Source organism: Euwallacea similis, chromosome 20 (assembly GCF_039881205.1).
Source record: "Euwallacea similis isolate ESF13 chromosome 20, ESF131.1, whole genome shotgun sequence".
Taxonomy (NCBI): domain Eukaryota; kingdom Metazoa; phylum Arthropoda; class Insecta; order Coleoptera; family Curculionidae; genus Euwallacea; species Euwallacea similis.
Genome location: NC_089628.1, coordinates 478,029 through 502,908, shown reverse-complemented (window position 1 = coordinate 502,908; position 24,880 = coordinate 478,029). Strand labels below are relative to the sequence as shown.

Here is a 24,880-nt window from a genome sequence, read left to right as displayed (position 1 = left end):
CAGGTTCACAACATGTTTTTACTTCTTAATTTTCGTAATTTAAAAACTTTTTGAAAGTATTAATGTTTCTGCTGACTATAATCCTGTGAAGTACCTACTCCTCGCAATATATACATTTATGAGAAAGCATACCTGATCCGCAAAAATGTTGCAAAATTGAAAAACTTTGATGCTTGCTTTGTTGCGCTTGCCTGCGGGATCTAAGCTTTAGTTTTCATACGCGACTAATTTTCACAAGTGCTTTGGATTAACATAATTGAATGCCTCGAAGCTGACTTATCCCAGCCATGGCAAATAAGCAAATTTAACAGAGTAATAATTGATTTGAGTTTTCAAGACGTCTCAAAGGCAATAGATCATCTTCTGCCACGTTTATTCATAACGAAGATTAATTTAAATTGCCAAAACGAGAAAATGACGCCCGAATCCATGAAAGGAAATAAATGAATTTCATGGAAAGGCAACTTTTCAGTGAATCCGGTTTAAATACCTGCTTTCATCAGACTCTGGTTTGGCCTCGGGAAGACATTCGAAGAGTATTAAAAGTTAAAGTCCTTTCATTAGGTGCTTTGGAATGTACAAATGTAATGAAAAAATTCATTTCTATTGCCTTAAAGACATGATTCACTTTGTGAAATTGAAATATACATTTAAAAGTTTCTGCGACAGCAAAAAGATTTAGAAATCCTTGAAATTTATATTTTGCAGTTAGCTAAACCACCGTAATGAAAATATCCGATTAGAACTACCTAGAAGAGAGAACCTGCCTGGAATAACTATTATTTCCACTAAAAACTTTTCAAACTTGGAGACAATAATGCGGGGAAAATTGTAACTGAAAGTTTGTCTTGTTGACATTCAAGTAAACTCAAGTCAAGTTTCTTATGTTACACGGGGGGGATTCGTTACAGAATGTTACGAAAGTTAGTGCTAACGCAATAATCTTAGTTCATCATTTGTTATGAGATATGCTACTTTGAGCTAAATACCTAATAGGGCTAGACATGTAACATAAATCTTTCAGACAACCATTGTATTAGCTTTTCCATTGCTTGGATTAAATATTAAAGGCGATTCAAGAGGGTTTTGCATATTATTTATGTACATGTGGGAATATATAGGAATATGATAAAGAGTTGAAGATTAGGGCAAGCATATCATGAGAGAAGCGATAGAAAAAATTAAAACAAGATTGTGAGAGTAAAGCTGATATTCAAATGAAGGAAAAAGAGAAAGAGAGAGAGAGCGAAAGAAGGAGAGAATGGTGAGAGCGATTAGGGAGCTGGAAATCATGGGGAAAAAGAAAAAGTACACATTGTACTGAAACGAGAGAAAGAGACTAAAAAAGGAAAAAAATGAGAATAAGGGAATGTTATTGAAAGATTAACCTTTTTTCATTTCTATAATTCCCCGTATCAAAAATGTGACGAATGTGAGGAAATTCACAAGAAACTTGGCGTAAGAAGGAAATTATTCATATTCAAAGAAATCCGGACAAGTAACAAAAAAATGCCTGAATGTAGCTCTGATAGGGAAGTAGAACCCGAGTAAATATAAAGATATATTTACACAGAATACTAAAGGAAGCGTAACATTATTGACTTAAAGGAGTTATGGGAGAAATGTTAAAGCGAGGGGGGTGATAAAGAAAGAAAAATAGATAGATAGCAAGACAGTAAGTTGTGGGTGTTGTGAAAATTTTTGGAAAACTCTCTCTTCTCAATTGCGGTCATTATTGCAATATTTCGTAAAATATAATCAGAGGAAATTTAATAATTCATAAATCTATAAAGGCCTGAAAATCGTTTGAAAAATTCTCCCAAAACGGAACCTGGGAAAAACTTGAAATTACATTCCAATCTCGCTAGAACCTAGCATGAAGGATTTATGTGAAGTGAAAAACTAATAAATCCTGCCAAACTTTTTGTGTTTGGACAAAAGTAAATTTTCCTGAAAACTCCTGCAACATTGCACAATTTCCTCATAACAATTCCTGCCTGGCACTTCAGTTAAATTGACATTTATTTTCTGCAAGACACTTCCAGCTCTCAACAAATAAGCGCATTTACTCCCTCAAATCGTTTTAAAATCCTCGAGTGTGCCTTTCGTGGAGATTCATTCCCATGGCAATTGATTCTTCATACCATAAAATATTAGTGTCACGTGCACCGACAATGCACTTGTCACCCGATTTCGCTGTTAAAAGTGCCTGAAAGATAACGTCTAAACTTTTATAAATGTGGAGGGAAGAATAATGAAAACCGAACGTGTTTGAAAAAGAAACTTTGCCATTTTCCTTTGCGGTTGATGTATTATGAATTCGATCTCAGTCTTCACGACGAGATTGCCATATTTAGGATAATGAATCAAAGCTCTTGAAGCGTGTGGTCTATTAATGAAGTTTTAATTAAAAGGCTAAAACTAATAAAGAACAAATTCCATTTTTCCCCTTGATTGCCTCATAGTTATTACTCTGGGGCCATGCTTTTACGACGAGGGTTTTATAGCACAATGTGCTATTAAGGGGCATATGTTGTTAAAAAAATTTTTCATAGTATATTAAGGGATGTATCCATCAATTTTCTTCCCTGCTATTACACACTCACGTAAATCAATCAACTTGACATTGGAAAACAGAATTTCATGTTATGTACAAATGATAGCACAATGTGCTATCTTAATTTGAAATGTAATATCATGCTTAACCTTTAATTACTTCCTTGCTCTTTGAAATATTTGCTCCATTTAAACCAATTTTGAGGGTCATAAAACTGAGTTTGAAATATGATTTTATGGGAGCAGAAGGTGCCTCGCCTTATGTTGCAAGGAGTAGCAGCTCGGGAAATTCTGGAACTGGATTATCTATGAAATCTCTTGATAGTTTATGGTTTGAAAAGAAAAAAGAAGCAAAAAAATCTTGGTACTTAAAGAGGTTAAAATATCCGCAATGGACCAAATTGTGGGAAGTTCTGAAAATCCAAGCCTTAATCTCCCTAAAGGATAACACGTATTCGTAGTAAAATTTTTTAGAAGACTATGAAAGTTACTTCATCCCTATTGGAAGATAAGATATGAATATCCCAACTGCAGTATTTGCTCCTTAAAACTAGCCCAAAATCGAAGACGGTTTTAAGAAGCACTATGGATTTTCTAAGTGATCAGTTTTTCTATCGATTCTCACTCAGCTTGATGAGAAGATTTATGAAAGTTTAAAATTTCTAGCTTACACCCCTGTTTCCGCTAAGTTTTTACCTTTTCGGAAGTTCGTTCAGTACGATTCTGACATTCTAAAAACAAACTCGAAAATCTCATTTTTCATGAACAGAGTGTTTACGATCTAAAAACTAGGCAAAGGTCAGAGATGTAGCTAAACTCTTTAGATTTTATGCGTTTCTTTTTATCCCTTTTTAAATGCACCCAACAAGTCTAATGGAATTAAATTCAAACATATCAGCTTTCAAAGATAAAATGTTGGATTCGAAAGTAACTAAATTTTGATTTAATCCCCTTCTTCTAGCATTAAAGCCACTACTAAACCTACCTAAGTCATTAAATTCAGGTAAGAGCTGCACAGTAAAAGAGTTCCTGGACCATAGTATTAGTATCCTCTACTAAAAGCCTCTCTAGATGTAAAGTTTCTCTTCATCCCAATAGATGCCACTGTTTCCCCGGCACGTCCTTTAGAGCAATATTAAACTTCAAATGGCGAAACACACATTAAAGCTTTGATATTTAGACATTTCCGATTAAGAGCTTTGGAGATATTCATTAAAATATATTGTCTGCTTCACACTCTAATCTACATTAAAGCCCAAGCGTTGTTATTACACCTCAGAATCCGAAGGCGTGTAATTTTGCACTAGATTCTCCCCATTTAATCTGGTTAAGGCTTTTAAGATATTAGATAATTTATAGGTAGTTAAGCGAAATAAAGGAGAGCTTTTCACTTGAACGTGGCATTTAATAAAAGAAAGAACTCATACATTAAGGGTGACGCAGATTTCATTGCAGCTAGAATTCATTATTCTGGGCGATTTTTTTTAGAAAATTGCCTCAAGCTTAGGTCAGACACAATATTGAAACTTTGGGGTGAAAGCTGTCACTTATCTCAAACTAAAACATAAGAAGTAATGGAATTTCGAAGTTTGTTGACAGTGTCTTGCGGCATATTCAATTAAAGCGAGGTTTCCGAGAAATTAGCTGTAAACTGGATCGTTTCCGGAACACCGTGTTTATAGTTAAAACAGTAGTGTTCCAGATATTAAACGTAGTTAGCGGAAGTTGAGGTGCATGCGGAACTTTGCGTAGCATTTAATCGCTGGCTATTTGCATACTACAATGTTCCGGAACGAATAAATGTCACTTTACACTTTAAACTTCCTGCAAACTTCAGTTAAATTAAAAATTAAGATAAATCGAATTTTGCGCCTGGTTCAAACTGTCAACGACGAAGCAAATATCTCTTAATAAATTCGCCTTAACCAAAAACCTAATTGTTTTCCAGCAGAATCCTAATTAAAAACCATCTTTCATTAGGAACGCAATTTAAGCTTCCAAAGACTGCAACGCTTGAAGTTCTCTCGTAAAGAATAAGCGTCTTAAGGCTAAAATTTTATACGGATAATCCCAAAAAATTAAACTAAACGAATTCTACACCTGATGCACAAAATCCATGAACAAACAAAGATCTCAAAACAAATTCGTCTAAACCGCTGAATCTTTTTGTTTTTCTTTCTGTAGAAAGCTAATTAGAAACCATCTCCCAATAGAAATACGATTTAAACTTCGAAAGCCTGCATTGCCTCAGGCTCAACATAGATTTCCAGGATGACTGTCATAAGAAAACGATTCAAACAAGAATAAAAGGAATCACTGTATCAGACATTTTCAAGGAGAGTCTTTGATGGTGTTTTTTCTTTGTGCCTCAGAAATATTATAAAGTGGATGTCCTGCAGACTACACAGTATACAAAGAGTGTACTATTTTTATCCGCATCCCCCCAGAAGGTGTTCTGTGTGTGTGGAGATAAATTCTGGAGAATTTAGGACCACATTGATTATCGATTTGCATAATGGCCTCGATTTATTTCAAGCTTTTCAAATAAAATATCTATATTGAAGCATTAGCAATTCAAAGGATATTCGCATTCAGCATACGCACAATTCCCGTAATGGCAGTTATAACGCGACTCACGCGGGTTGTTTTGGTGGCATCAACAGTTTCTAAACAAGTGAATTTGCGAATTCCCCAAAAGAGCAAATGCCACAAATTTTATGTGCACCATGTGGCCCAAATTTTTATAGGGGAACTATAAAATGTGGCATGCAAACGTCGAAAGAATCGTATGCGGGAAATATCCTGAATACATGAGCGAAGTGTTCGTTCATAATTCATAGCCCATGTCTTTCCGGATTTACGCCGGGATGTAGTAGTGAAACTCCGTTTTTATGGACCAAATAGATCACATGTCGACTATATGGAAACTTTTAGAAAATAACGGAGTTTTAAAAATGTATGTTAACAGCCACGAGAATGGTCTGATGCTATCCTTTAGGCAGGCTTATCAACTTGCAGAATTAATTATAGATTACGAGGAAGGATAATCCGTCCTTAGAGAACTGTTTTAGCTCTGCCATGATCTTAAAGGGGTATCTTTTTTATGGAAACAGTTAAGGGTTGAGCAAAGTGGGATCAATGTGCCTTCATTAATCACGAAAGGCGATCATGCTGCATAAAAGTCAACATTCAATAGATGTGTGCAAACTGATAAGAGTGGGTGATGGATGGTTTCGAGTGTTACGCATACTAAGATGGTGAATTCATGCATAACATTCTCGCATAGTTCTAGTTACCAATACTGTGGCCCTCGTACTAAGATTCGGATAGCTACATCTTTTTTAAGCTTTAAAATTTCCATACGGAAGAACAATAGGTAGTTTTATGGCTTACAGCTCTCAGGAAACAATACTGAGACATCTGAATTTTCATCCGTAGGAATCAGAATTTTACAGTTTTAAACCGTCGTGTCATCAAAAGTGTGTTGTCATAAATCTGGCGTTGATACGGTCTGGTTTTTTAAACGATCATAGTAAAAATCCTAATACATATGGAGGAAAGCATGAAAGGGAACCGTAATAAAACTTATAGTTGAGGGAAGAGAAATTATGGAAACTCGTCGTTTTAACATTAGTTCCTTCTATAAAGGTGCCGTGATGATTCCGCATGTGATACAATCCTATTTCTTGAACACTTATAGTGGACATTTTGAAGTGTAAAGTGGTAAGTAGTAGTAAGTATTTAAATTGCTATACTAGAATGTGTTTATGGACTGGGAAGAAGCATTGGCTCTCCACTGAGGCGTTAGAATCTCATATAAAGCATGTAGGTAGTTTAAGAGTTGAAAATTCTTTTTTGTCCCAATTACAGCTTCTTCTATGAAACAATTACCATAAATTTGGATTGATAATAATTTCTTCAACGATCGAATTAAAAATTTCAAATGTGTAAACTCGCATTTCCCGTCCTCCAAATAGGCAATGTTATATGTCTGGAATTTATATTAACGTATGATACTCAAAGAACGAAAATACACCTGAGCCAATCTGAACTAAAATCTAATTGCAATTTAAATTAAAAAGCGTTATTTAAAACCCTATGAGTTTTCCACATCCATGAATCTGAAATTAATAAGAAAAATTAAATTTTCATTTATACGTTTCGAATTTTAAACAGTATTTTAATTTCAATCTAAAATGCATTCCTCTACAAATGAATAATTCTAAAATGAAAATTCTAAACTCATTTTCCCAGTTTCGCAACACAAAACTCCTCTGATTAAAGACGGTCTGAAACTCTGAGGTTTCATTCGAAATCGGTTTATTGAAGTCCTCAGAAGTTTCTGTGATTATTTATTGCAGCGACAACCTTCTTGTTTACTCAATAGTCATTTCGATTCCAGAACTTCGTGCTTCTGGAGTGACATAATAATAATTGTACTGCAGATGCAATAAATTTATAGAATTTTCCACTTCCAACCATTATTAATTACCATGAGATTCTCAAGTGTCTTACAGTTTGATTCACTTGGCCTCACCGCTATCTCTTTGCGGTAGCAGATTTATTCTTTTCAGTCACATTTGACTGCGATGTAATAAATTAACCGGATTAACTTTTCTCATGCAGGCCATTAAACTAAATCCCCGTTCCCCTACCTGAAACCAATTTAAACTTTAACAAACCGCCCCAGCGAGGCCAACGAAGGGGAAAATATTTTTAAAGCCAAATAAACTCTTCAAAATGAAAAAGTTTCTCTCTAACTACTCCGCATGGATCCGAGTTTTCATATAGAATTCACTTGGTTTTGTGCATAGAATTTCATGACAAGTTGCTTCACACTGTGAATTTATCCTATAAAGCTTGGTCTTAATTTGGATGGCGAAAGTTCCACAGTTTCGGGCCGAATATTTAGAGCTAATGCTTCATTAGATTGGAAAATTCAATTAAATCTTAATTAGCGAACTGCATTTGTTCGCTCAAGTCCGGAACTTTCGGGATAAGCGAGCCTTAAAACCGAGATGAGGGCAAATAGCTGCAAACTTCTATTTCGGAGCACAGAAGCATATTTATATGGCAAAAGGATGAAAACTAGGGTTGTAATGATGGTCTGATATTAGAGTTAGAAATTTAATTTTTCAAACGCTTTAGATCTATTCCCTAAGTTTAATCCACCAAAAGGAAGTACAGAACCGCATTCGAATTTATCATAGTCATCCTTCGCAAATAAGTGTAGTTGAAACAAAATATTCTCCATATCTTCCACATTGTTTGCCACGTAAATTAGGTTTACCTATGAATTACAGTTGTGAATTTTCCCCTAAAGCGTAAAAAATTTCCAACACGATCCATCAACAGACCTGAGTTCATTCGAAGTTCTGTAAGCTCGTAGGTGTTGTCATGACAACTCCTACGTATACTCTACATATCTTGCTACATGGCTTGAAACGAAATTTCTTCCTCCACATCATACGTGAAATTCACATATTCAATGAAGTTAATATAAATAAAATTTCTGGGAGCCGCTTAACGAGGAGAACCACTCTTAAAATGCTTCCAACATATTATGTTGCATAACTTACTACGTTAATTAAAAGCTAAACTTTTTCTGCACAATACACAACATGTAGATAACTCGTTAGCTAATGACACTCTATCACCCTCAGATTGTTGCATTCGTTACTACATAAATTGAGCATTAAATCTTTCTCCATGATAGGTCAAAATATCATGAATGATATGATTGAACCTTACCAGATTCTAAGTTATAGTAATTGCATTTCAAAAGGAAATGTAGTCAAGATTACAAAGCAGTTTCCGTAGCCCCAAGCATCTTGCTACTTAAAATACCGTTGAATTCTTTCACATAAATATTAACCTCTACCTCCACAGTAAGTACTCTTTTGGTATCCTAAGTGTCCATTACATAAATCAGCATTTTATAATGTTTTAACTGAACGTTTAAATCGTCCACTGGAATGCCTAATTTTTACATTAAATGCAAATTAACTATTTTTGAGCCTATGATAAATTTCAGTAATTAAGCTACAAAGCTTGGCAAGAAATTAAATTTCTATTTGTTATTTGCGTATGGAAACGGACATTAAAGTGTATTAAATTGTGTTTGTTTTTCCTTGCCTAATATCCTGGTCTATTCGATAATGAACTGAATTTTATGTCACTTTGATTAGATTGAAGAAAAATATTGACCCTTCTTTAATTCCCATTTAAGACGCCTCGGTAAATATTTAGCTTTTTATCGTCGACAGTCCCCTTAAGCTCATAATAATTAACGAGCAGACGATTTTCAAAAGATTTCTTTTTAACACTCATAAGCGTCTGAATTTACTCGAAATTCGGAAAAAACGAGTTTGCCTTGAGAGTTTTCAGGTAGAACTATTTCACTAGACGCATTATTCAACTTCTGAAACGAAACTCATTTCTACTAATTTCCATTCTCCATTAACGCCATAAATCTTCGCAGGTAGTCGGACGGAAGCTTCACTTCCATATTCCTATTCCAAGCCAACGCGGCAATGGATTGGAAAATTCAATCAAGTTGTAATTAGCCAAATGCATTTGTCTCGTCAAACTCCAAGCTTCCAGGAAAGTTGGCTTTTGGAAGTGTTGGTTTGGGAAAACACTGAAATTTGAAGGTTGATTTAATACTAACTTTGCATAATTGGTTCGAACAGCGGAATGTAATATGCGACTTCAGTACAGTGTAGAAGTTAAAGTATTACAAGATTGAAATATGTGCAGTTTTGAGAATACAGAATTGTTATAGGATCTCATGAAGATTAAGAGTTTTTCTTTTTTTACCATCCGAGCATTTCAAAAGTTTAGTATGGGGAAATTAGATCTCTCAAGAAGCAGTTAATATCAGTATAGTTATTTAAAATAAGTTTTTAGAGAAACATAACGAAGAAACAGTGTCTTTCCATTGAATAGAGAATTAAGGCAGACGCCCAAAACCCCGAAAAAATCTCGTTAATATTGCTGTTACAAAATTCCCAAATTTCACTATCGAAGAGGTTTTTTTTCCTTTATATGACGCATAATTTTAAGACAATGTTTTCAAATTTCCCCTTTAAATCTTCACCATTTTTTCAAAAGCCACCTCGTTGTGATTTCAAAGAAGATATAGGTCACAAGAGGGTACATAATCTGCAAAAAAGGGTCTCCGACATATCAAAGCAATTTGGGAGTGCTTTATTAAAAGCACTCCCAAATTGCAACTTTATTAAAAGTTACAATTCTCGCGATAAAGGCAACTTTTAATGGTAAACCTTCGTTAACCCCATATGCGGATTTAGTCAATAAAAATTGTCTCATAAATTCACCCTAACTTATCGCACAAAACTGGACAAAGCGACTATCTGGGCCGTAAAATTGATAACTAGAAAGATGTTACATGGACACCCTTTTTAATGGAAATCAAATTTCTTTTACGAGTTTTCACAAGCAATTTGTCCATAAAAATTGAATATTATGTTTATGAAATTACTCAATTAGTACTCAATATCTACACGTGGTAAAAAATAACATTAATTGGAATACACAAAAGATAGGACAAAGCCATCCAATTAAATTTCGTCATATTTATCTATACGAACCATCCCTACTAAAAGATATTCAGTTCTGTCCTTTCTGAAAGGCTTTCTGTTACGCACAGTAAATCTGATCGCAAAACTGACATCCTTGCGAAAACCAAGTTTATTTAGGTGCCTCTCAATGTCATATGATTGGAGATGTGTGTGCATGGCTTTGAAAATTTGCAGTAAGAATAAGTTTTCAATAATCAGCTTGATAAGGGAGGGTTTCGGATGTTGATGCTTAGAGGTAACTGACGTCAGTGTCACATATGCGAGCTTCTATGAAAGGTATTTCTATTTTCTTTAAAAAACTTTTTGCTGATGAAAATAAATGGGCAGAAAATCATCAAGATTGGGTATTTCTGGCAGGAATTTCCGGGCTATTGTTCGAAAGTCTTAGTTCCCATTAAATTCTCTCGGAATTGGGGAGTTTTAATACCTTAATGATCTCTCAGAAACAATGGGTTCGAAATTTCTTATTTAGGGCATGGTGCTAAAGGCATTAATGAATTAAAAAACATTTGTCCTGGAAAGTGACTATGGAGCGTAGTAATTAGATTATGAATTCCTAAATGTATGTACTTGGGAAAAACTAACCAGATTAACTGAAATAAATTTTAATCGGTATAAATCCTTTGTCATGATTATTCCAACAAAACGTTTGTGAACAACGTGAAAGTTAATTCAGATGAGTCTAAATCATATTATAAAAATACTTTCGGATTAATGGGAGGGATGTTAACAATAACTCCAGATTAAAAAGGCACGTCAATTACGGTTAATCCAGATTCGTCCAAATTACTTCAGTACAAATCAGACTTTTTCACCATAGACCTCCTTCAGATTCATTCAAATCAACGTTTTGGTTAAAATTCGCATTAATTCAAATTACATTATTTCTTCATTGATGCCAAATAAACTCAACATAATTTCAATATGAATTTATTTGCCATTGATCCAAATTAACCCGGGTTTGTGTAAATCAAACCAAAATTTTATTTTCAAAGTGACATTAAACCTTGTGGTCTCTGTTGATATTTCACAAAGTTGAGATGAAGTTCTAACTTTCATCAAATTGATCCAGATTAGTTTGAGTTTGTGTTAGTTATTCTAGATTATTGAATTGAATTATATCTTGTAATAAATTTTAATTGGATTGAGTTTTCCCAAATTTGGATCAAAACTTCATTACAATTATATCTTAATTCAGTTTGTTTAAAGATACTTCGAGTTCGCAAAACTGAGTCTAGATTAGATTAGTAATTAATTCTAAATTACAGGTAATTAGATGTTATTCGAATGAATTTATCATCCCGAATCCAGCCTAAATACAAGTTATTAGTGTGGCTTCAGGATGATAAATTAATTTAAATTAGTTTCGCCAGTTTAAGTGAAAACTCGTTATTATTATTATTGTAAGTTAATTCCAATTTGTAAAAATAAATCCAGGAGAATTGTAAAGTTTAATCAATTTGTTACAAATTCCTAAATTCCAAATTTCTCATTTGTTAAACATTAACCAACTTGTCAGATTAGAGCACGCATGTGGTTTAATCAGGGTTGGTTGAGAGGCAAAATTTGACAAATTAAATTCATGCTTACTGAAGTGGCCAGTAAATTCATTTACAGTAATAAATTTCCGGAATTTTAAAGAAATTGATTAACTAACAGAAAAAACTAGTTAATATAGATTTTTTTCTGTAATTATCTTCAAGTTAAAACAAAAATTCCTTATTAAGATTATCTATACGAGTTTATATGAACATGAGAATATATGAGCTAAATGATAAAGAGAACTAGAATATATATGAAAGTCGACGTGAATAACGCATTTCCCGTGACTCTGCAGTATAAAATGGGCCTAAAAGACAAGGAGGGTTTAGTGAGGGGTTTCCATTCCGCCCCATTGAACTCCAACACCTTTGAAATGTTCCTTGTTCCCCATATTCGTGAATACGTGCTCCAACGTCTAATTAAGGAATCCCATACAGGAAGATATGTGCGAGCCTCTCCAATGGCAGCCATTTACTTAGTAATCGAGTTAATTTCTGGAAATTGTCGACGTGCCAGTAAAGGTAATATAATTTTATGATGATGTAGGGATGGTTAATTGGATTTCAGAAATTTCCGGTTACTACTACAATAACCCGGGGTTAAACAAGTCATGAACCCAACGTAGTTTCTCTGCATCTTTCAATATTGACATTTGCAGCGTATTTGGCTCGAGGACGTATATCTCTAACTAATAATCACAACTGAGTGCTATACGACCAATTAGGCTATATAATTAACCCGCAAGGCAGCTACGACCCCTGAAACCCTCAGTCATCCTACCACGATAATTAGGTAATAAGAGGATTTTGGTTGGGAAATTTGCAGTTCGATACAAAAAACTCTAACTGATTATTCGGACGTGGCAATTTACACATGAGAGCATTGTAATCGCTTAAATGAAACGAATGGCAAATATTTGGATCGGAAATAAAGTGCAGCAAGTGCTGATTGCGTGGATTGTGGAATTGTTTTTATGATAGGACAAGTTTGTCATCGAAAAATATGAGCAATATACTAACACATTTACTGGCAATTCCGTAGTTATGAAATTCATTGCCCTCATCGCTTCGTATACTAATTTAGTCGAAGCTAAAACAACAAAAGTTTTCACTTTTAGGCTAGAACTATGCATTTACTGAATTTAAACATCTCTAAATTAAATAACGTGTTTGAAAATTAATTCATATTAATTTAAAGTCGATTCAGGGTATGGAAAAAATAAAATAATTGAATATATCATTAAAATAGTTATCTGAATATTAAGGGAATAACTTATCATTAAGGTCAATCATTTACTTGATGTTAACTGATCAAGATGTATCTGTATTCGTGATTATTAATACGGATTAATTAAGTGAAATTTTAAATTGACAAGATATCGTAACACTTTATTTTCGAAATAATTATGAAGTTCTGTAGTATACTTAAAACTTAAATATTTAATTTACAGTTAGAAAATTCTTTATCCTTGTCGCTTCGTATAATAATGCAACCAAAGCAAGAATACTCAAAAATTATTACTTTCGGTCAAGAACTGAGTTTATTAGCTTTATAAAAATGAGTTCCATATACTGCTCAAAACTAAGGTCATAAAGAAGTTTATTACGATGCTGCCGAGAGGAAACTTCGACATTTAAAGGCAGTGGACGATGAAATTGAAATTGTGTTACTTACTACCGCAATGTCTAGAAGATGGTATTTTCTGTAATTGAGAACTCAACAAGTCCTCCATTTGGATCTTGCAACAAGTAAGTAGTAAGTACTCCAAACTAAAAAGAGCTGATCTTAACACGTAAATTTATTTAATTAAAAAAGGGCCTAACATGAATTGCCCTTGTTCAATTATTCAGCAAAAGAGGGAATTTAAATTTATGAAACCAACTCTTATAATACTGTTTTCAAACAGGCAGGTGTTGTCCCTTGCCTTATTCACTTTAGTGAGGGAAGGAGAGCTTAGGCAAATTAAGTTTCCAACACCAATTAGAGGTACTTCATGGAGATAACTTGTTTAAGTCTTTATTTTAGGTTGTTTGAATATTCACATAGTTCATCAAGTTAGTTAAATTGTTAGAAAATTTAGACTGTCGATATGCAAAAATTGAATAAAGCCATTTCAGTATTCACAATAGGGCCGATTTACGAGTTCGTTAGTTATAATCCTCTTTCCAGAAATATTTTGAATGGGTATCTATCCTTTGATAAATTTTTTGTTGTAAAACTTTAATGTATCATCGAGATAACTAGGCAATAGGATTTATATCGAAAATTAACAAGTTTTTCCTATACTTACCCATATTTTAGATAATTAGAAACCCTTTATTACTTTCAAAGAATCATTGCTTACCTGAAACAGAAAGAAATATATGAAGTTAAATGTTGTCACTTAAGGTACCCTTAATTCGCTAATTGAAAACTGTCAACAGAAACTAGAAAAACATTGATAAATGTAGTAGAGAAAATTTAGAATGAGGCCATGAGATAATGAGGAAGTTTAGAGTGAAAAAAAAAACAGCAGGACTAATTCGTTAAGAAAAAAGTTCGAGAAACAGGAACATGGAAAATTGAGTAAAAGAGTTTTTCAGATGGAGAGAAATTTAGAGAGGAGTTTGAAAAACAACGGCGCATGGAGAATTCCGGTAGCAGGAAACTGACAATTTCAGCGCGGAAAATATTGACAAAAATAATTTATAATAAGAAAAAAGATAGAACGATGTAAATGTAAAGAAGAAAATTCTAAGAGACAAAGAGACTTAAAGAGACGTAAGTATAAAAAAAATAGTAGTGCATTTCTAATATAGACTTGATTTGTTAAGGCGCTTCAATACACCTTCAACTCTTCACTTATGATTTCCCAATAGTTTGACGAACTGACCCTCTGTTCAATAAGACTTAGAGCATAGTATTAGTCATCTACAATAAGCAGCACATATCCAAAACAGATTAGTTCTGTTTACAATGTGGGTGAAATGTTCTTGCGGCTATTAAAAATTTAATTAAAATTTTTAATTATTCCTGAGCTTTATTGAAAATCACTAAGAGCCGATTTATTCAAGTTTATTAACAAGACTAGAGAATAATAAGGTAGCAAGATGAATATGTAAGACTCTACAGAGCATAGTTATTTTATAAGTTATATTAAAACTTATTACTGCATATTTGAAGTTAATATTACAGACGCTTCAGTCGTGCTACCTATTATCACTCGAAAAAGAAAGAGGTGAATACCTTTGAAAATTCTCGTTGAACCATCTATGTCAAAATGATTTTAAAGTATTTTACAATATCCCCTGCTTCTCGTCACTTTGTTTAATATTTCATTCATACCTAAAGCCACACATTTCAATAGTAAACCTCAAAAACCAAGTCAACATTCATAACTAAACACAACTGAACTCTCAAAAATAGCCCAAACTTGACTCCATGTCTTCCTTAACTTTCCCGAACTGAGCCATAAAAACAAAAACAACATTTCGCTTAACTTATGGACACCACTGACCTTCTTTCATCTTATCGCTCTTGCAACCTGCAAAAGTTGCAGGTCGTCAAACCTGAAAGTTGCGCCGTCAAAACATGCTGGTTTTCGCCGCGAACTTCCGACCGAAAATGGCAGGACTGCAGGAAGCAGCGCTGCTTCTGGCCCCGATTCGGAGAGCACCCAGTTTTCTGGATTCAACAGAGCCTGGATGGGGGGATGCGAAGCTCGGTTGCCAGGTTGGATCGTGCGTTTCAGGTAGTTTAAGGAAAAGTGGATGTTGTGACATGGAGAAATTGGAGGAAAGAGGTTTTAAACGTTGCGAAAGTATGCTTAAAGTCGATAAAGAAACTCAATAAATTTGCAGTAACTTTTCCGGTAAGCGAATTTCTATCAAACTGGGTCTTCTTTCTTTAAGTTAATTTCTTCGGTTTCATGAAAATTATATTCTTGACAAAGAGATTTGACAAATTGGGCCTAAACTTTCCTACACTAAAACCTACTTTTGTTTTGAAGTAAAGAGATATCGGTAAAACTCAGATTTTTCCAAACGTAATACCTCATAAATTTATTTTCCTAAATTTCTTAACATGTACAGAAAACCACTCCAATAGTCAGTTTGAATTGAAGACAGACGAACCTCCCTGCGTGTGTCCACTATGATATCTTAATTCTCCGGCAACTCTACACGATCAAAAATGTAATAATTTGTGAAGGGTTTTAGAAGTTTGGAATCAAATATAAGTTTTACGAGCCAGCCACAAACATCGTTCTATATTGATAATTTAATTATCCTTATTTGGGCCACTGAAATGCGGCAAGATCAAAAAAGCAGTTTAGATTAGTTTTCTCTAAGTTCTAGGAATCCATGATTTTCGGAAAGTTTTCATCCCACAACGAATATTTAAGTTTTCAAGTTACGTGAGTTTTTGAATGATTTAAGCCAGAGGTAATAGATTGAAAATTTTGAAAAAATTATCTTCTCCCTGTTTGGGACTCTGAGAGCTGACTTAAACTCCCTGACATATATAACTCCCTGTATGTTACTCAATTTTTTAATTCTACTTTTCAAAAACGTTAAATTCGGCACAGATGTCTCTATTCTCATTTCTTTTATCTTTTGAGTATCTGAAGGTCGATTGAACGAATGTTGGAAACGATTTTAACATGGTGTCTCTGACTAGCTTCATATAAGTTCTATTACATAAAATCATGATTTTTCTTTGATACTTTTTTAACCTACAACTATCAAGAAATATGACCTTAAGGCATTTTCCTCTATCTTCTTTATATCAGTGTTCGAACAATTTGAGCATTTCCAAAGACCAAGGATTGAGAATTTTCCCATCTCATAACTTTGAGGTGTAATTCGCTCGGCAACGTTGCCTCAAAACTGGAAAAGCAATGGAAAATAACGACACTGGATTTAGTGGATATAGTGTCGATTGAAATGTGTTTCATTTAGCCTTACTTTTCGGGTGTTTCGGTTAATTATCATTTTGCGTCGAGTTTCCTCCTGACAGGTGTCTGATGCAGGCATTCAATCAGCCAGTTTAATGGAATGGAAATGGAAAAACTACTTGTAGGTGTGAAATAAACTGGCAGCTTTCAATCGGATTTACCCACTTTTTGTACAAATTTCATCGAATAAACGATTTGTCCAAGAGGCTCAAATCTAGAATGATACGCACACTTTCTGGCACTCAGCGCTGAAAAAATTTGGATATCAAATGTGAATCCAGAAGTCGTTTATTTTCCTTGATGCGAAAACAGTAAGCTTACGCCTGTTCTTTTATCATTTATCACGCAATCGGAATCAAAGTGGGAAATATGATACATCTCAAAAAGGGGGAGCATAAATTTTCCTGCCAACCTACCCTAAAAAACATTTGATTCTCTTCCCCTAACTTAAGTGTCGAGGAATTCAATTTTAACTTGTTCCAGCATGCATGCAGTTCAGTCGAAAGACAAACAGACTATTAAACTTAAGTACAACCCTCGAGTGTTGACGGCAATATATCATGCATTACATCAACAAAAGGCTGACAACTTGTATGAGAGAATTTAAAATTTATGTTCCAGGGAACTTTAATATTTGAAGCTGGAACTTTGTTCAGGAAACCTGCAAACTAATTGCTGGATAAATTATTTCTGAGGCTCGAAAGTTGACGGAGATTGTCATTAAATTAATATCAGTTCTCCAGAAAAAAGATTCATGTTAAACAATGAAGGATCTCGGTAAAGGCAAGAGAGCGGTGCCACCTGAATTGCAGAAAATCTCTTGGACCTTCATAAAATAGCACTCTATAAAGCTCCTCCATATTTCGATTGAAGTTCTATTTGAGTGCAAATCTTCATTTTCAAAGTTTGAAGTTGTTAGCACTTACGCACAAATAGGTATAATGAATATGAAATAACTAATCGTAATATTTCAAAACCAAGTCTAATTTTTCGCTTAATTTCTTCAATTATCTGCTTTATTTTCTGACTATTTATGCTCAATTACGTTCTCTATCCATCTGTAATAATCAATTGGCCGCAAAGCGGATTTGCTTGCAAATTCCCATTTTGTAATTTTATGACTTATTTCATAATCAGTGCACCCACTTATGTATAAACGCCAGAAATGCCGAGCTTAAGCTACTTCTCGCTAGAAATAAATGTTCTATTCATCTTTATTCTTCATTCCTAGATTTTTAGATATAATTCGTCTGACAAAATCTCTTTTTTAGTGAAATTTTCTAAATCTCCACCACTGGACCATTGAAGATTCGTCCTATTTTTACATCAACGTTATATCTTTCCATAAACTTTTTTGCAGTAGAATCCTGAACATTTGACCTTAACGAGCACAAATTAACCCTTGATCCTCATACTACAATATAATTTTGAACATGAAATTCAATCCAGGTGACCATTCTGAAATAAAATCTCATTGAAACACAACCTCTCTGTAAATTGTATAGAGTTTGAGCATAAACAAGAGTAGTGCTCTAATTTCAAAGCTCTTTGCATATAATAGAGATATGGTAATATAAAATATCAGGGTGATTGATGTTCTAGCTTGAATTAGATATTTCAGCAGTAATTAGAGGGGAAACATTCAAGTTGCTTGGTTGAAACATAAGACGAAACTATACTGAATTATACTGATGAATACAAGTCGATTGTATTAGAATTACTTAAACGGCTAACTAGGCTTCAAGGAAAGTCACAACTTGCGACATAATTTAGGTTTCAAAGGAACAAATCAAGTAAATTCGAAATCAGGTGCTAGCTAAAGGAAATTCCCCTAATGCTTCGTAATAAAATAAAATTTTCTTTTGCTAAAAGTTTTATAATATAATAAAATTATGCCTTGGCAAAGTTCGGATTAACGTCAAAACTCAGATATGAAAATTTTATTTTAATTTTCATTAAAAAAAAACCTTAAGTCAAATTCGGCTTTAAAGGTCGGATTTAAAGTACACTGAAGGATTAGCCTAATTTGGTTCACCTCGGAAATAACTCTTAGTAAACCTCGGCTCTAACTTTTACATGTGTGACGTTAAAGGGCGTATAAACAACATAAAAAACTACTCCTGTAATGTAAATTACGCCACGGGGCTCTCGTGGGAAATTTCCCGCTTTTCGCACCTGTATTTGAATGTTTTTCCAGTTTCAATGGTGGGATGAATGCGAAAAATGCCGCTGTTTTTGATGCTTTCACGCTATAGGGTTACAAATGGCCCACATGATAGTTTTTATCGTTTAAATGAGCGGGGTACGGTTTCTGGACATGGAAGTTTGAAGTTACTAACACGAAAGTGTTTTGTAAGGTGAAAGAGCTCGAGGAGTTGCTTCAAGGATTCAAAAATACACAATTTGTACGAAGAAAAAATACTGCGGGGCGTAAATGTTTATAAATTTGATATTTAATATTAAAAAACTGGGAAAAGCTGTTTAGTTACTATGAGGAAAATCTCTAGTTTGATGACTTAAAATACAGAGCATCCCATAATTAATTAACAGCACACACCTGAGCTGATGATCCATTGGCCTTCGGGGAACTCTCGGTACCCACTTTATTTGAAACTGTATCAATGTTAATTATGACTTTAATAGAACTTATACAAGACCACGATACACTACATTCATCTTGAAGAAACCTGAATAATCTCATGGAAATTAGCATAAATCAAGGTGCTTTATTTCTGCTCCAAAAGAGGGATTTTATTTTCAGAGTTTTAGAGCATTAAGGATCTGGAAATATTCTGGAGACCTCCAGTTAATTAAAAAGTGGAAAAAGAGCACTGAAAGGATAAACCTGATTAAACAAAATTGAGAAAAAATAGAACATTGAAGCAAGAGAACAGGAAAAATGTGGTTCATCCGGGAAAATCTATCCTAAAGGTATTGAATAGATCACAGAGAAAAAAGGGGTTGGCACTAACTCAAAAAAATTGAACAAACCCTTGATAAGTTAATTTTTTAATAACTAGTAAATATAATTTAGTAAATACGTTTCTAATAAATTGAGAACAATCAAGAAAGGGAGCCATCCTTTAGATATTAATGGATTTGAGAAAAGAAAGAAGTTTGCAGAAACCGAATAAACTTAAACAAACTTATCCAAATTACCGTGAACTGAGGGCCTCTTTCAGAGCAGGTATTTTATAAGGAATAAGTTTGGAACGTTCAAAAAGGAGAACTGTCCTGGAAAGATTTGATGAATTAAAAGCGGTCAAGACATTAACACTAATTGAAGAATCTCGAACAAAAACGTTCAAATTACCATGAATTTAATACCTCTTTCACTCTTTTCAGGTTGCTCCAGTTCTGTCACTGCATAGTTCAATGAACTATGAGTTAAAACATTCAGCAAAGGAAAAAACTCTTTTGAAAAATGCAAAAGAAATCCGCATTTACTGTTTGGCACTCACTAAAGGACCTTGAAACCCTCCATAAATCTGATACCTTCACTACCAGTTGCTGTATTTTTCTCAGTTTCAAAAAAGTCATTTGATATGCAACAAATTTAAACCATTCAGGAAAATGAACTGTCTTGCAAATTTTGAGTCGATCGAAGAAGGAAAAAGGTTGGCTCTATCTAAATAAACATGAACAACCCGAATCAAATTACCATGAATTTAATACGACTGCCTCCAACTTGTTTTAATTCCTTTCCAAATGAGAAAATTCATTGACAATAAATTTGGAGCATCCAAAAGTCCTGGAGATTTTGAATAAATTAAAGAGGCACAATCTAAAAAACCTGACCTCCTTCATTCTTATCAAGTTGCAGCCGAAATATTTCAAAAGGGCAATGCCGTAAAAGCAGCACAGTGGGAGTTTTAAATAAAGGGAAGTATGCTGTAAATTTTCAATGGACCAAAGGGAGGAGAGAAGTTGGCACTAACCGAAGAAGCCTGCACAAACCCACATCAATTACTATTCCTTCTCTATAACTAAAATTAAAAACCAGCCTTAACAGCCTTCAACCAAGACAAGGAACTAAATCTTCTCTTCTCTCATGTAAAGTAATTTTAGAGGGTAAATTTTCGCCACCATTCTCATAAAGCACTATGTTGCCTTCCTATATCTTAATTAGGAAACTCTTGATACTGTTAAAATTCCTCATAACTTTCCAATGAAATTACATAATGTGAGGTGCAAATTAGTACCTCCCAAATATTTACCTTCGACATACATTTTAGGGGGCTTCGCTAGAGGTTCCCCAAACGTTGGTTCTGAAAGTGGCTAAGGGCTGGACATTTGGACTCGATAAACGTGTTGAATTCGTTTATGCTTAAAACAATTTACTGAAACCTGTGATGTGTGGAAATTTAGAAATAGGTGAAAGATTTGAGGAGTAAAAAAAATGCTGTATTGCTTTTAGAATTCAAAAGCTCTAAACCTCATAAATTCCTACTCTTTGTCCTCTTCCTTTTTCTCATCGCAGTGAAAATTCGAGACTATGTTGACACGAGCTGCGATTTAAATTTCCAGCTCTGTTAACTCTGAATAATTAAGGAGTTAACCTCATTTTCCTGCTTGAAATAGTTTCTTTTATTGTGCTAAAGTCGACAGTCTTGCTTTGAATTAAAAAGTCTATTTAATAATAGACTAATTAGGAAAGTTAATAAGCAGATTTTTCTATTTCTGTGAATGTTTCGCTAAGCCCCATCTGTACGTCAAGTTTTGTTAATTTTATATCAATTTAAGAGTAAACCGATGGGATCGCTCCAGAGCCAAAGCCACATTATTCGATTTGAAAAGGAGAATTATTGTGAATCCCATTAAGTAACTTTTAATGAATTTCCCTGAACAAAATGATCTCTCCTCATCTGGTTTCCGCTCTCCCTGTTAGTTAATAAATCTTTCTTTGAATCGAGAATCCACAGTGAAACTTTCTAATTACGTTATTTGTTTGGAAATGTGAGAATGGATAGTTCCCTGCTAATTAATTTTGCACCAGCAGGACGAAGTTTTTCCTTGTTTAGACAGTCGAATCACGGTGTAGCTCTAATTCGCAGGTTCGCTTTCTATTATATCGTCCAGAAGAAACTTTCCCAGCAGGATTTCGGGAATTAGTTCTATTACCCAAAAAAGGTATGTTGTTTTGTGCCATTGTAGCATCAAGTCGTTTTGGGAAAAAATGCCCTGCTGCGAATAAAAGCTTTCTTATTACACAAACTCGGGCATTTATTTACCGTAATTTTCTCTACTGCATCCGCGACATTAAAATTCGTGTAAAGGATTTAAAGATTCGAGAGATTCAAGAATGCAGTGACTTCAGTCACAGAAATAAAATGCATATTATCTATCTAATAAACAACCTATAAAGAGGCCATAGATTATCCAACTTAACACCGCGCCAAAGGAATAATGGAGCGATAAAATTTTTGTCACGAAACGACGACTCACAGACGACTAAAGCGAATTGATGACCACCGCATCTTTTTATAGATTTAAGGCTATTTTCGAATAAACAAAAAGAGGAAAAACTTTCATTTATTCATATTCTGAGCACTGACATGGAATAATGAATGTTCTAATGGACAAAACATAAAAGAATGTGGTCAATGCTTATACGTGCCGTTTAATTCATGTAAATATCGATTAATAACTACCTTTTTTCCCCTGAATTTCTCTTGTTTCGCACGTCACCGCGATGTTTGAATTACTTCGATGAAAGATGAATTATTCAGGGTTATTAATGAGCTTGATTACGTCAGATGCGAAATATTAAACTAAGTAGCTCGTTTGTATTGCGGGTTATTTATTAATTAATGGTACTTAGCCTATTTCGGGTTACTTTCAGATTTCAAAGCTGCTATTAGTTCAGGTTATTTACAGTTTTCCAACTTTCAGGAATAATAAATCAAAATGTTCCTAACAAACTCTGTTAATGCTCCTGAATGGGTGAATATAAGAGTAGTTTAGATGGGATGAGCAATATTTACACTCAGTCTAACAGGTTTATTTTAGTAAAAAAAATCCATTGAAAAAAAGAGCATTTTGAATCAAAAAATGTCCCAAATTCGCCCCTTAAAGGTAACGGTCGAAGTCCTCTTAATCTTTTAACCTTCGAAAAATACGAATTAAATCACTTAAAAACGAGGTTTTAGCAAATTAAATATCTAGTTATCTTCATTTTCACCTTCAATAATAAGCCCGAATGTCTTTCCTAGATGTGAAGTTCCTATCAATACCTTCTACGAGCTATCGTCATCTACGAACTCATCTCGAACCTTTCTCAGAGTTTTGCTCGGGTGAAACTTCCCTCGTAAAGATAAAACAGTCACCCAAAACGCTGCTACCAGATTGTTACTTTTTACCTCAGAATCGAGCCTCGTCATTCTGCATACGAAAGAAAAAATAAATGTGAATGATGATGAAGATGAATAAGAATTTAAAGATACAAACAACACACCTACTAAAACGACAGCCTCGCCCAACTCACGCAAAGCTCAAAATTTAATATATTAAAGTAATGGGTGTGTTTGCACTAAAATTAGTATCACCGTCCTATACATTCAAATAAGGGCGGCGTCCACTTCAGCTTGGGGGCTAGCGTCGCTTGACCCTTAGTATAAAATGGGATTTAAGATGGAATTGTTCGGTATATTTTTATTCAGGTGTACTCAATAGTTGGAGATCAATAACAATTTGACGAAAGTACTATGTAGTTAAAAAAAAGGATATTAAAAAGCTATTTAGTCCCCGAGCAGGGCCATTAACAATCCTGAAAAAACTTTCGTACTATAACTGAAGATTAAATGTCAGTTCCCTTTAGCTCGCAACCCTAAGGGAAACCGCGTAAACATCAATACGGAAAAGTTATTTACAAAATTGAAATTACAAAATCTATGTTTGTATTGTGGTTACTACATGGAGCAAAATACATAACTCCACGTTAGGGAGAATTAATGACACACCCCTAAACATTGATCCCTGCTACGGGAAGTTTCATTTGTTTAATGGATTTTGAACAAAATTCCACATTATAATAAACCCCTGAAGGGTTCAACTAGCTGCCCGTTTCACTTCTGCTTTGAGCTTTTAATCAAATATTTTCTTTGTGGAACTTTTGGACAAAAACCCGCCAATTGCCGTCTAAAAATCCTACCTGAAGATAATTCGGGGTTGTTTAGGGCCAAACAGTTAAAAGTTTTTATCCCTCTTTTATTGAAGCATGCCTCGTCAAAAGAGGAAAAGAGGTAATACATTTAAAATTTAACCACTTTCAAAAGAGGGGATTCTACTTCAAAAAGAAAGGCGGAGAGAGATTCAAAAAGAACAAACCGTATTGTTTGATGCATTGTTTTGTTACAGGAAATTTAAATTTTCAACCTTAAAACTCCTCTGAATTATAATTTCGAGACTGAATTATTTCCATAATAACTAAGAACCTATCTCCAGATTTTCCTTGCAATTTTACCATCCTCAAAGTTACGTGAGACGGGTAATAAACAGTATTATGTATTCTTAAGTTGTTGGAGTGCTTTCTGGCGTAAAAATTAACTTATCTGCCTCATACAGGGTACGTAAATAATTTTCAATGTTTCAAGTTTAAGGTTTTAAAGTGGCTTTGCATGTAGCTTTAAGAGTGATCATATTTTGTGTAAATTTAGAGTTAGATCTCACCGCTAAGCTAGCTGTTGGTCATTATAAGCAAAGCCCATTAGAGCAAGGACCATAAAGCTAAAGTTCATAGCTTACCGTGAGCAGCACCTGGAACAGAGAGCGAATTGTTAAACTGAAGGAAAAAATTCGTTAAACTGAGATGATGAAAATAATATAGAATGTATTTACCCCCTCCAAAGACATGTTTGGTAAAATCCTCGGTGCTGGTACTGTGTCCATTGATGATGGCAGTGGACATGCTGATGTTTTCTAGGGGCGATGGGTTAATTCTTACTTCTGATCCCGCCACCTGATAGGAAAGCAACCAATTTAGTATCTGACCAACCCATAAATTGAGGAGTTTGGAAAGAAGTTGAAGATGGAAGTAATAGAATCTAAAGTTTTATGAAAATTCTCTCTATCAATGTAACGTTTCTGTCGCTTAATCATGTGTATTTAGTAACTAATGCATAATAATTTCAACTTAAAAGTGTAACCAAATGAAGACTATCTTCTGTTTGGATGAATTTTGAAATTCTGAAGGGCAAATCCAGTGTGACACTTTGGTGCAACACTGACAAAATTAATGATGACACTG

General features: G+C 34.2%; 1 protein-coding gene across 7 annotated transcripts in view; it reads right to left on the bottom strand.

Moving 5' to 3' along the window:
- The window catches only part of LOC136415726 (band 7 protein AGAP004871-like), a 67,713-nt gene that overhangs the window by 33,828 nt on the left and 9,005 nt on the right, over positions 1-24,880 (bottom strand). For 4 of the 7 annotated variants that reach the window (XM_066400488.1, XM_066400485.1, XM_066400489.1 and 1 more), the window contains exons 2-3: positions 24,472-24,592; positions 24,379-24,390 (exon numbers count right to left, since the gene is read on the bottom strand). In XM_066400488.1, the coding sequence (XP_066256585.1) occupies positions 24,379-24,390; positions 24,472-24,541 (82 nt within the window). In that variant the 5' untranslated portion in view covers positions 24,542-24,592. Of the gene's footprint in view, positions 1-13,992; positions 14,047-14,927; positions 15,175-15,198; positions 15,352-24,378; positions 24,391-24,471; positions 24,593-24,880 lie in introns of those variants that run through there. The other 3 variants (XM_066400491.1, XM_066400490.1, XM_066400492.1) reach the window with 3 other exon arrangements.